The sequence below is a fragment of the Dryas octopetala genome, chromosome 7 (assembly GCF_963921425.1).
Source record: "Dryas octopetala chromosome 7, drDryOcto1.1, whole genome shotgun sequence".
Classification (NCBI taxonomy): Eukaryota; Viridiplantae; Streptophyta; class Magnoliopsida; order Rosales; family Rosaceae; genus Dryas; species Dryas octopetala.
Genome location: NC_141372.1, coordinates 7,838,086 through 7,849,601, shown reverse-complemented (window position 1 = coordinate 7,849,601; position 11,516 = coordinate 7,838,086). Strand labels below are relative to the sequence as shown.

General features: G+C 36.9%; 2 protein-coding genes across 4 annotated transcripts; one reads left to right on the top strand and one right to left on the bottom strand.

Annotated features, from left to right (window-relative positions):
• Positions 1–530: 530 nt before the first annotated feature.
• LOC147279247 (2-oxoglutarate (2OG) and Fe(II)-dependent oxygenase superfamily protein) lies at positions 531–1,855 on the top strand. The gene is made up of 3 exons (XM_086249436.1): positions 531–632; positions 761–969; positions 1,258–1,855. Exons 1-3 carry the CDS (start codon positions 531–533, stop codon positions 1,853–1,855), a joined length of 909 nt encoding a protein of 302 aa, XP_086105562.1.
• A 1,570-nt stretch (positions 1,856–3,425) lies between these two features.
• NADK2 (NAD kinase 2) lies at positions 3,426–9,846 on the bottom strand. 3 transcript variants are annotated; one of them, XM_086251244.1, is made up of 8 exons: positions 9,492–9,843; positions 6,805–8,721; positions 5,709–5,830; positions 5,472–5,613; positions 5,156–5,380; positions 4,792–4,866; positions 4,324–4,425; positions 3,426–3,883 (listed from the first exon to the last, which is right to left on the bottom strand). In XM_086251244.1, exons 1-8 carry the CDS (start codon positions 9,741–9,743, stop codon positions 3,680–3,682), a joined length of 3,039 nt encoding a protein of 1,012 aa, XP_086107370.1. In that variant the 5' UTR covers positions 9,744–9,843; the 3' UTR covers positions 3,426–3,679. The 3 variants fall into 3 exon arrangements, 2 of the variants coding, with proteins under 2 accessions (XP_086107370.1, XP_086107371.1); XM_086251245.1 differs by having other exon boundaries at positions 6,805–8,712; XR_015123407.1 differs by lacking the exon at positions 3,426–3,883 and having other exon boundaries at positions 5,151–5,380; positions 9,492–9,846.
• Between the last annotated feature and the right edge of the window lie 1,670 nt (positions 9,847–11,516).

Here is an 11,516-nt window from a genome sequence, read left to right as displayed (position 1 = left end):
AATTCAAAACTGATAACACTCTACATTCTCACAAATCTTACCACAATGATGAATTTCATCTTATCAATAAATATGCATGGTACAATTAATTAATAGTCCCTGAAGATGATCCAAATGGCAGCTAATTGATATTTACATATATATGGCTCATGTAATTAATCAATTAAGTAACAATAAAATAATGGAAATGATGGGAGGTGAATCACCTGAAAGAATTATGAGTATGCTTATGTTGTGGGTTACCAGTAGTAGCAGTACCTCACGGAGCATTGACCTTGTATCTAATTTTAAATGTAAAGGGTCACCGTCCAATACCTTACCCTAACGGCTACTTTGGAAGAAGCAAAAAGGGGATTAAAATAATAAAAATTGACATCAAACAGATGGCGGGAAACTCTGCTATAAATAGACTAACCATGCCCTCTTAATTCCTCACCATCCAGTGCAGCTTAAGCTAATTAGTAATCATTCTACAGCACTACCCTTTGAAACCCATTAACCCAATTTCTTGTTTTAATCAGATCATATCCATGGCAATCCCAGTGATTGATTTCTCAAAACTTGATGGAGAAGAAAGAGCCACAACCTTGGCTCAGATTGCGAATGGGTGTGAGGAATGGGGATTCTTCCAGGTACTAATTTTTTTTCCCCATCTTTAAGCTTAAATATTTGCAGTTGATAATTAAGGTGTTTTATGTGTTTTCTCTGTGACCACAAGCATATTTTTTAATAGGGTGTTTTATGTTTGTTATATATATAGCTGGTGAACCATGGAATTTCTGAGGAGCTTCTGGAGAGGGTGAAGAAGGTGAGCAATGAGTGTTTTAAGCTGGAAAGAGAAGAGAACTTCAAGAACTCCCCACTAATGAAGTCATTATTAAATGGCCAAAAGTTGGAGAATGTGGACTGGGAGGATGTGTTTACTCTCCTGGATGATAATGAATGGCCCTCAGGAACTCCCGGATTCAAGTAAGTAACGCTAAATATTCTCTTACTAGATATCTGACATGGTATATTATTAGATTATCAATGTGGGGCTAACGATTCAGATATAAAAACATGTCAGATTATCTGATAAGAGAAATTTCCTGCCATGCATGCTTCTTAATTAACTTAACAATATTTATCTCATGTTTATAGTGGTGCAAGTTTGAACAAATTCTTAACCATAATCTGCATACTTCATGTAATATTTCATAGCAATATTCAATTGTATGTGCCCCTCATATGGAATCTGATCACTTTTCTCATTGACAGGGAAACCATGGCAGAATACAGAACAGAATTGAAGAAATTGGCTGTGAGGATCATGGAAGTGATGGATGAGAACTTGGGCTTACCAAAGGGATACATCAAGAAAGCATTCAATGGTGGAGAAGGAGACGGTGCCTTTTTTGGCACCAAGGTGAGCCACTACCCGCCATGCCCGAAGCCAGAGTTGGCGACTGGGCTCCGAGCTCACACTGATGCTGGGGGTGTCATCTTGCTCTTCCAAGATGACCAAGTGGGAGGCCTTCAGATCCTCAAAGATGGGCAATGGATAGAGGTGCAGCCATTACCTAATTCTATTGTCATTAACACTGGGGACCAGATTGAGGTCCTAAGCAATGGCCTCTACAAGAGTGTTTGGCACCGGGTTTTAGCCACCCCAACCGGGAACAGAAGATCAATTGCTTCATTCTACAACCCATCACTGAAGGCCACCATAGCTCCTGCACCAGAATTGGTGGAAAAAACAAACCAAGAAGTGGACCAAACTTACCCCAAGTTTGTATTTGGTGACTACATGTCTGTTTATGCTGAGCAGAAGTTCCTCCCCAAGGAACCAAGGTTCCAATCTGTGAGGGCCATGTGATCAGAAATTAAGAATCATATTGAAAAGAAGAAAACTATACTTCTGTTTTCTTTTTCTTTTGTGGTCTAATTACAATTATTAGTACATACTCGCTCGTCTCTCTCTCAACTACGCACTTGTAGGGGGAGGAGAAAGCTGAAGTGGGTTCAAGTCTGTATGCTTTTATATTGCTGCTCTGTCTCTTTCTTGTTATGTAATGCTAAGGATGCTTAATGCTCCACTTGGGTTTGCTTTGTATTATATTATTATATGAATTGCAATCTTAAATATTGTTAGTTATGCCATCTCTTTCTTTGGTTATAGTCCCTTTTTTGCTAGACATATTCTTTGATGATACATTGATAATATTGTTGTTTCAATATAAGCAAGCAGGACATTAACAATAGATTTTGCAGTCCCTTTCATTGGTAAATTACAAGAAATTATATATAAAGCATGTTGCAGTTCCTACTTCAGGGATTGAAATTTTTTAACATGTTGATCATGTATTAAGTTTTGCTTTCCAAATTCCAACACCCCATAAAGAAATTATGTCACCAACAACCAAAAACAAAAAGTTTTCACACGCAAAATACAAGATTACTACTAAGTTTTTGTTTATTCAAAGATGTAAATTAACTTCATAATGATTCTCTCATCAATTACAACCCAAATAAGCAGGATCTACTTTATATCCATACAATTTGCTAATGTTATAGGTAACAAAGACTGGGGCAATGCCCCGACGAACCATCTCTGAAAAGAGGTTCATCGCATCATAGACTGCAAAAGAGTTGTTTAAGACAACTGTCAATAAGCGTGTTATAGACAACTTAGCTAGGTTAGGCTTACAGCCTGCTTGTTCCATCTCCCTAAGCCATTCCACAGCTTCACGAGGGTCGTCATTTTCGCAAAAGGCGCTTATTAAGGTAGAAAAGGTAACAAAGTTGGGCTTACAGTTACAACAACCTCCCTCTCCCTCCACCATTTTTCTGAAAAGTTGTGCTGGCTCAAAAGCTTTATACTCGAGAGAAAGGCCCTTGATTAATTAGAGTGTTGAGGGTGGTGACATGTGGTTCAAAACTCAATTTGACAGAAGAGGTTCAGTTTAGCTCATCACAAGAGTTTGGAGACACAAGAGGTTAGCTCATCACAAGACTTGTCGTATAAAAGATATAGGAGGCTCCCATGAAAATTTACAGTTTGTCCGACCAAAAAAATTAAGTTCAAGGCTTGGACTTGGCTTCTTAAGGGATGGCCCAAATTGGACCTGGAGTTGGGCCAAGTAATCACTTATTTCTCAATTCATTCTCCTGCACAGTTTAATATCTTTCTTAATTAATATTTTACTTATTACTCAATTCGATTCCACCTCCAATGGAGCATCTTGCCCTCTCCCTCTCTCTTCTCGATCAAATTATGTGTATCAAGAGTTTGTAGAATCAAGCAGATTATAGTTTGGGGAAGGGCCTTTACCCTAGTGGAGACTACACCTTCATAAGTTCTTTCATGAAAAACAAATATATACGAAAGATGATAGTAACAGAAAGAAAAATGGAAACCAAGCATGGAAGTATGATGTATCAGTTCATATCCATAAATGAGTTTGTGAGTATAATTTTATTGCTGTATAATGAGAGTAGACAATACATCTTTTAACAAGAAAGAAGAACACTATACTGTAAATGTAAAATTCTACCCTCTGGGGGGAGCAATTGAGAAAGAATATATTTACCCTATGTTCGATTTCCTGTAATTTACAATATGTACATTGTACAATAATATACAGAATCCTTGGTCAAGAATGAAGAGTGGAGTGGGTTTCTTTTTTCAGTTTGAGAGACTTCAAAGGGCCTTTTGATCTAGCCTTTCATTCCAATTTAGGCAACGAATCAAACTTCGAAACCAATCACCTGTTTGGTCACGCTTGTTGACAGTTGGAAGTGGGTGTTGGCTCATAGCTATTCGGACAGAGTCTCCTCTTGAGAGCTGCTGCCTTCTCTTGCCATCAAAAGAAACCCAAGCATTGCTTCGAGCATCCTCTGGAATCTGTCCAAATACAAGTGTTAATCTTCCCAATGATTGAAAATCGCTTGCTAAGCTTTTAACAATCATCTATTTTTTCCCTTTGTGTGTGTGGCATATAGCATGCATTAGGCATCTTCTTCAAGTATTATTATGTAATATGATGGCATATTCTAGGTGTTATTTGCCCTTCAAAACATGTTTACAATGTTGAGTGCCATGTGGAGGTCAGGAGAATGTGACTCCAGGACAAAATAAAACAACGGAACAAAGCTTGAAAATCCTTTAGAAGATCCCACAAGTAAGTCCAAACTCTTTAGTAAAGCAAGTGAGGTGTGTGGTAAAAACAAAAAATGGGAGATAGGTCAAAACCAAGGTTTTTAGCTGAGATTTATCAGTACCACAAAGAAAATATCCACATGTACTATAATTATTGCTAGATCCATGGAACAAAAAAAAATCACCTTTAATTCAAGCCTTGCAGAATCTGGAAGTATAACTGGCCTAAATGAGAGGGAATGTGGACAGATTGGCGTAAACAACATGCAAGGAACATTTGGATGCACCTGCATTTCATGTTATCCAATGTTAGATGCATGGTGTCCTTGTTACAATAGTCATCAACTGGCAACAACCAGTAACATAAAATTGTGGTTTCAGCATGAATTTCTATATTTTCATTGTTCATATCTAAAAAATTGATAGGCCATGTAGATTCATGACGCATTTAAATTATGACTCATGCACTAGTTTATGAATGATCTAAATCAGAAAGGATTCCAAAGTACCAACTAGCTCTTGGTCTAGTGGTATTTCTCTTCACTAGGAAACATCGCATCTAACGGATTAGAACCCAAGCCCTTCAATTTGCACGTTGCTAGGTACCAAATGCTGTAAAAGTGCAACTATAAAAATAAAGTGCTCTTGCTTACCATGGAACCTCCTGCAGCTGTAGAGTATGCAGTACTTCCTGTAGGTGTGGCTACAATGACCCCATCACCTTGGACCTAAAAGAAATGGTATTGTTCAATAGATAGCAAGACAATTGTCATATAAATTACTGAAACTTTCTCTATGTTACATCTAAGTCCAGTCATACCAGATGTAGCGCACATAGTAGTTTCCATCAAAGATTTTGATCATATAAAAAAAATATAAAAAAATTAGTAATAAGAGCCTTCTATGACTCTACAGAGCAGACTATAACTCATCTGCTTCATTGCTTGGGTAAAGTTTAGGACATTACTGGACCCTATTAAGACAATTATTTAAAAGACATGTAATCACTAACCTCACCTTGGTTATAAGCCGGTCGTGTTCATAACATTCAATCTTAGAAAGGTATGGATTAGAACCTCGATCAACAACTATTTCATTCAGGACATCAAATACTTTCCCAGGCATTGCTTTACCATTTCGAAAAATTTCACACCTGAGACGCATTCTAAGCGTTATGTAAACACCATCCCGTGTGTTATTCCCATGGATGACCTGTCTTAAGTCCTGCATATAGTCTTCAAACTAAACCAAAAGTATAAGATGGGTTAGACAAATGGCCATCTGTGAGAGAAAACATAAATCAATTACAAAAGACAAAAGGTAAGAAGCTTACAGTATGGGAAGTCAAAAATCCAAGAGATCCAAGATTAAATGATACAATTGGGGGAACGGCACCTTTAAATAGATTTGAAGCATGTAGTATAACCCCATCTCCTCCAAGGCATGCCACAAAATCAACCCTCTCATGCAGATCACTGAAGGCATCAAGCAAGTAAGCAAATCTCCAATGAGGTCGAGGAATATAGATAAATATTTAAATGTTGTTGGAACTTAGGTACAAGTTTGGTACCTGGTATCTTGACTATAGAAGGTCTGAACAAATCCAAACCCTGGGATTCTAGCAAATATGTCATGCACTTCAGGTTCCACCAGAACATTCATTTTCTCTTGGTAGTACAAGAAAGAGACAACCTGTAAAAGCAATAATAGTTTCCAGCAAACAAACTTACAAATCGAATAACTACAGATTTGCAAATAACTTCTGATATAAATGTTAGTAGAATATCCTCAATATACTAGCAAAATACACACACACACACATAAAAAAAAAAAAATATATATATATATACAGGCTCCTTCTATTGAGGTATACCTCAACTTATTTATGTTGAGATATACCCTATTAGGGCCCACATGAGTCGTTTTGTATCGATCCGAACCGTTCATTTTTAACATCTCCATTAATAGAACATCTTTGCAAAAAATTAGCCAAATCAGAAATCATTTGCCTATCTTACTTTGATCGAATAAATGGACGAACCAAATATTTTCGATGAAACCGTCCATTTGTTTTATCAAAGTTAGATAGGCAAATGATTTCCGATTTGACTAATTTTTTGCAAGGATGATCTATCAATGAGTTGAGGTATACTTCAATAGAAGGAGCCTGTGTATATATATATATATATATATATATATATATTATATAAGGCTATAAGCTATGAAATACAAAATTGCTTGACAAAATAACCCATCTTGCAGAGGTGCTACACTAAGAACGTGTTCCCCATAATTTAGCCTTTTCTTTACATGAATTTATGTATAACATAAGCAATCTCTATTACTGAGTGAACTAACCCCATTTCCTGAGTTGTTCAAGATGTTTCTTATTGTGGGGCTGGCTGTGAAAATTGTGTTACGTGCATGACCTTTACTTTTGACAAGAAAGGTGTAAAGATGGGGTACTTTTTTTATTTTTTTGGGGGGAGGGTAAGAAAGAAAAAAGATCCAAGAAAAGACGGATAAGATTTCCATCTAAATAACAGAGTTTAGAAACGCTGTTATTGACACAATTCTATTATCAGATCATAAATCAGTTTTATTCGGTCAGTAGGTCATATAAAGAGTATTATTATAAAAGCAAATACTAGATTCTCAGGTGGTACCTCTTTAGCTTGTTCCATGAGTTCTTCCCCCAGCTTCTTCAACACTAATACTGTCTTTGGTGTAGATTTCCACATAAGCATCTGCTGCTGGGTACTTGGATGAGTGAAGGCCAAGGAGGATTCTGTCACCTTTTCTCGGGTACAAGAGAATCCATCCGTTCGAACTAAAAACATCTCTGCTTTCCTTCTTGACTGCACCCTTACAACACCAGTTGCAGAAGCACACATATTTTCTCCAATTGACCCTAGGTCATCATCACCTGAAGCTAAGGTGACTCCACCATTACTTTTCCTATCCTCTGCTGCTTTAGATAAGACACTCTCAACATACTTACTGCTCACAGTAGTAGATACATTAGTTGTTACTTCATCCACTTCACCAAATCCATTCACAACTGGACGACCAGAACCATAACTAGCACCAGTCAAATACTTCCCATTGCCAGAGTTCTGGAACTCCAGAGATAGATGCTTTCCATAAGGTGGCCCATGGGATTTTCCTACCTCCACAAGCTCTGTCACTGAATCAGTACCAACAGTCTCACCTCTCCGCATTGTCTTAATACTCATATCTCTGGAAACTGGTAATGTCTCCAACCTTTTTGATGTATAATTAAAATAACTGAGAGGTGAGATTTTTTTTCTCCCAAGAAACCTGGACATTTCTTTTCTTGAAAAAACATTGCAAGGAGGAACCTGAGCAGTCAAGGGGTCAACTTCCCTGCAGAAGTTCACCATAGGTCCTTCCCCATTTTTATCTGATTCTACCGATGTCATACCTTGGATAGGCATAAGGCCATTGTGTGTCCCATTTGAGCTCTGATTCTGCAATACTCCATTTGAACCATGGATCATGTCCAGTGCCTCTTGCAATGACTCATTCTTATTCTCCAGGTGGGAACTTTTCTCAGTGGTGAAAGGCTCCTGCACTTCTCCTACCCCATTTGTATCTTGTAATAACACATCATTGACAGCGACCGACTGCTTGGAGACAAACTGCAAACCATTGTGAGTCAAGCACTGCCTCCATCTGGAGACCATGGCAGAAGTTCTCCATGCTCCTTCCTTACTATGAAGATAGATAGGCTTTTTGCTGCAATCGGAAACCAAACATGCAAATTTCTCAACCTGCTCCATTGAAGGTGCAGTCCCTACTTCAACTGGAATTCTGACCAATTCAACTTTCCCAGATGCAATAGCATCATCTATGGCTGCCTTATAAAAGTTGTCCTTTACAGTCTCTGCCCTAAGATCAATAATAGTTTTATATCCTTTTTCCAGTAACCACTTCAGACCTTCTTCTGTAACGTGGCCACCCTTCCAAAAAGCTACCTCCGAATCTTTGGACCTAAAATCCTCTTTAGAAAAGGATAGATAAACAGGAGTCCAATTTGAAAAAAGTGTATGGCAGGGATAATCTTCCCCACGAGGAAAACCAGAATCATAACAGGCATTCTTCAGTCTCTGAAGTTTCCTCCATACATCCAAGCTTCGATCATCACCAGGCATCAGCCAGTTCTCAAGAGCAACGTGCAAGCTCTCGCAACACCTTTTCATCTCACTCCTGAAAATGGCAAGTGGAGGAAGCTTATCCTCTATTACACTTACATCTGCGAGGCGAAAGGAATTCATAATGGAGGATCTTCCAGAAAGCACATCCTCCCTTCCTTTGTTCAAGAGGGATACCATACAACCAATCACAGAGACAATTTTATCCTCCAACAGTGGTTTCTCCTCTGATGGGAAATCATAATAAACACTACATTCACCCGTTAACGGATTGCATAATGCGTCCATTAATGCAGTATGAAGCCGTTCAGCAGTTCTAAAGATTCTACAGTATGCCTCAATTTCTGCAATATCTCCAGGAACAGGGCCAACCCTAAGTAACTGTGATGGATCATGGGCCTGGGAGGTCTTCAAATTCAGTAGGCGTGTCAGTCCATTATATAAAACTTATAACGAGTCATCAATTTATTGAGTTTTGGCTAAAACAATTATTTACTTCTTCATGTGCATTAAAGATGCTTTTATATGCAACACAATGCTCACCAAATGTCAGCAGAAAAATAAGGTTCACCAAGTAAGCAAGTTTTGAAATTGACACAGACCTGAAAACTGTCTACAAAAATAATGGGAATGCTGAAACTGAAAGGGAAGAAAATGACATTTTGTCAAATAAAAACAAATATTTCTTGCCAACGGACTAAGAACGATACAAACATTGTTTGCGTTGTTTGCAAATTCCAAAACCCAATTTGACAGATTCCGACTAGTACATAGCAACAAAAATTATTACTCGCAAGTAGTGATGATGAAAACAATTCCACGCATATAAATGGCCCAACAGGGCATGTACAGAAAGAGTGCTAACAAAAAGGGTTCCTCGCATCCCAATCCAAATTTAGACAAAATGGATTCTACAAATGAAACCTTACATAACTCTATCAGTAAATTGTCAAAGAAATAAAAAAATAATTTGATCATACAAATCAGCCAAACTTTCTGAGCTCCCAATCAAACCCATTTCAGTTTTAAGCATAATCTCAGTCTTGTTGAAGAAAAGAAAGATGACCCTCAATTCTATCAGTCACCAATTCAGTAATTCACCAAACACACCCCTTCAAATTGCTGAAAATGAGAAGGAACAAAAAAAAAGAGTGAGTGAGTGAGCGAGTGGGTGTGACCTGAGAGTCCAAACCGAAACTGAGAGAGAACGGCTTTGATAGCTCCGCACTGAGTACAAACTTAAGCCGCCTTTTGAATCGCTCCTTCCTCTGGAAGTCGAACCCGAACCCGAATCCGAATCCGAAGATATTGGTGGTGCTGCCCGACAACTGGCAGAGCTTAAAGGGAGAGAGGTGGGAAGGTGATGAAGCAGAAGTACACCGATTCATATCGACGACGATGGCCACCTGGCACATGAGGCAACATGCCATGCCACCATATAAATTTTTCACTGCTCTATTTTTTATTTTTTTTCTTCTTTGTAAGAGAGAAAGTAATGTTTGTTTGGATGATGAGAAAATGAAAACTGTTGTGGGGACGATATATGTATGGCCGACAAATGGCGGGTGGTATTTCCGTATTTATTCTTGTTTTTTATTCCAACTTATTATTGGGCAATTTTTTTTTGTTTTTTTGTGCAATTATTAATCACTCATCGAGAAATTATTTCATTTTTTTGTTCTGGTGGATAATTTGTTTTATTTTCTTCTCTCTTTTGTTTGGATATGTGTAGAATCTCAATCTTCAAGGAAACGCAATCACGCCCACATAATAAACTCCGACTGTTTAATCTCCCGAGCTCAAGTTTATCAATTTTTCTTTTTGTCCTTTTTATTATGGAAAAATTCACTATTGGGTGACAATGTTTTGCACTAAGCGATACCATGACTCAAAATAATTAAATTTGAGTTAAGTATAATCGTAAATATTGTTCGCGTCGACTCAATCACTATACAGTCTATACAAGTGAAGTATATGCCAAAAGCAGAGAATCTATAAAAGGAAAATGAGTAAGAGTAGAACATAATAAAAAGTAGAGTGTGTTATTCTTTCTTTATTATTCTTTTTTATGGTGTTAAGGTGGGAGGGTTGATAGTGTTGGGACTCTTGGGTGTGTTGTTGAGTAGAAAAAAACTTGTATGCAACAGTGTTATTGAGGTGGCAATCTCAGTGCTGAGAGAAGAGTGGGCATCAATGGAACTCACCATTTGTCTAACCTTCTCTCTGCATCGGGATGCCACCTCAGTGGCACCAGTGCAGGTAAATTTTTCTCTGTTGGGTATAAAGAATAAAATAAGTTAGTTGTGATGTTGGGTTTTAATAGAGGTATTTTTTATAAACTTATTGGGTGTGATAAAGAATTTTTGTAATTTTAAATTTAATGTTGGATATAAAAAATATGTTAGGTCTACAAATAAATAAATAGAAAATTAGGATTAAATACTAAATATCAATAGTTTTTCAATAAAGCAGCATGACACTAATTTTTTTTAGTTTAGGTAATAAATTAGAGTAAGACATTTTGGATTAGGTCACAAATCAGTTTGTCATATAGTTGTGATTGTCGAATAGTCACAGTTGTGATTGAACTGTGACTGTTTCAAATTTATAAAAATTTAAAAGTTTTAAGAGTTTAATACTTTTGATTTAGGCTTGGGAGATAAAGTCATATAACTCAAAGACTAAACATTAAAGTTTAAGCCTTGCAAATATTGAAAAAACAACAAATCAATAAAAAAGTTATGACTGTTAAACAGTCACAGCTCGATATAACCATATTTTTTAAAATTGGTACCTAAACTGAAATTTAGTACCTAAAGTAAAATGACATAAATGTTTTAGTAGTTAAAATAAAAAAACATTATAATTTAGTACCTAAAATCATCGGACCTATAAATAAATTGGGTCCAAATAGCAGCATCCTATACATTATATTGAGAATTTACATATTGCATATGCCCGGATCTTGCATATTTACATAGCTGGTAACTAAATTACAAAATTCATGGAAAAAATCAAATAAAAGATACTAAGTACTAGTTCTTTTTATCACAATGATTTAATGAATGCTTGAATTTTCTAGTTTTTAAATTGTATTCAACAAAAAAAAAAAAAAAATCACTTTTCACAAGGAAAATGTTAACGTTAACATTGAAACGCACAAGGCAATGTGTGGATGCATGGAGACAAGAAGTGATGGCAAA

Coding starts and splice junctions, on each gene's coding strand:
- LOC147279247 (XM_086249436.1), top strand. CDS start 531: ATGGCAATCCCAGTGATTGATTTCTCAAAACTTGATGGAGAAGAAAGA. Junction 633..760: donor AGGAATGGGGATTCTTCCAG/GTACTAATTTTT, acceptor TTATATATATAG/CTGGTGAACCATGGAATTTC. Junction 970..1,257: donor TCAGGAACTCCCGGATTCAA/GTAAGTAACGCT, acceptor TCTCATTGACAG/GGAAACCATGGCAGAATACA.
- NADK2 (XM_086251244.1), bottom strand. CDS start 9,743: ATGGCATGTTGCCTCATGTGCCAGGTGGCCATCGTCGTCGATATGAAT. Junction 4,867..5,155: donor ACGACCGGCTTATAACCAAG/GTGAGGTTAGTG, acceptor CATTTCTTTTAG/GTCCAAGGTGATGGGGTCAT. Junction 3,884..4,323: donor CTGCAAGGCTTGAATTAAAG/GTGATTTTTTTT, acceptor GTATTTGGACAG/ATTCCAGAGGATGCTCGAAG.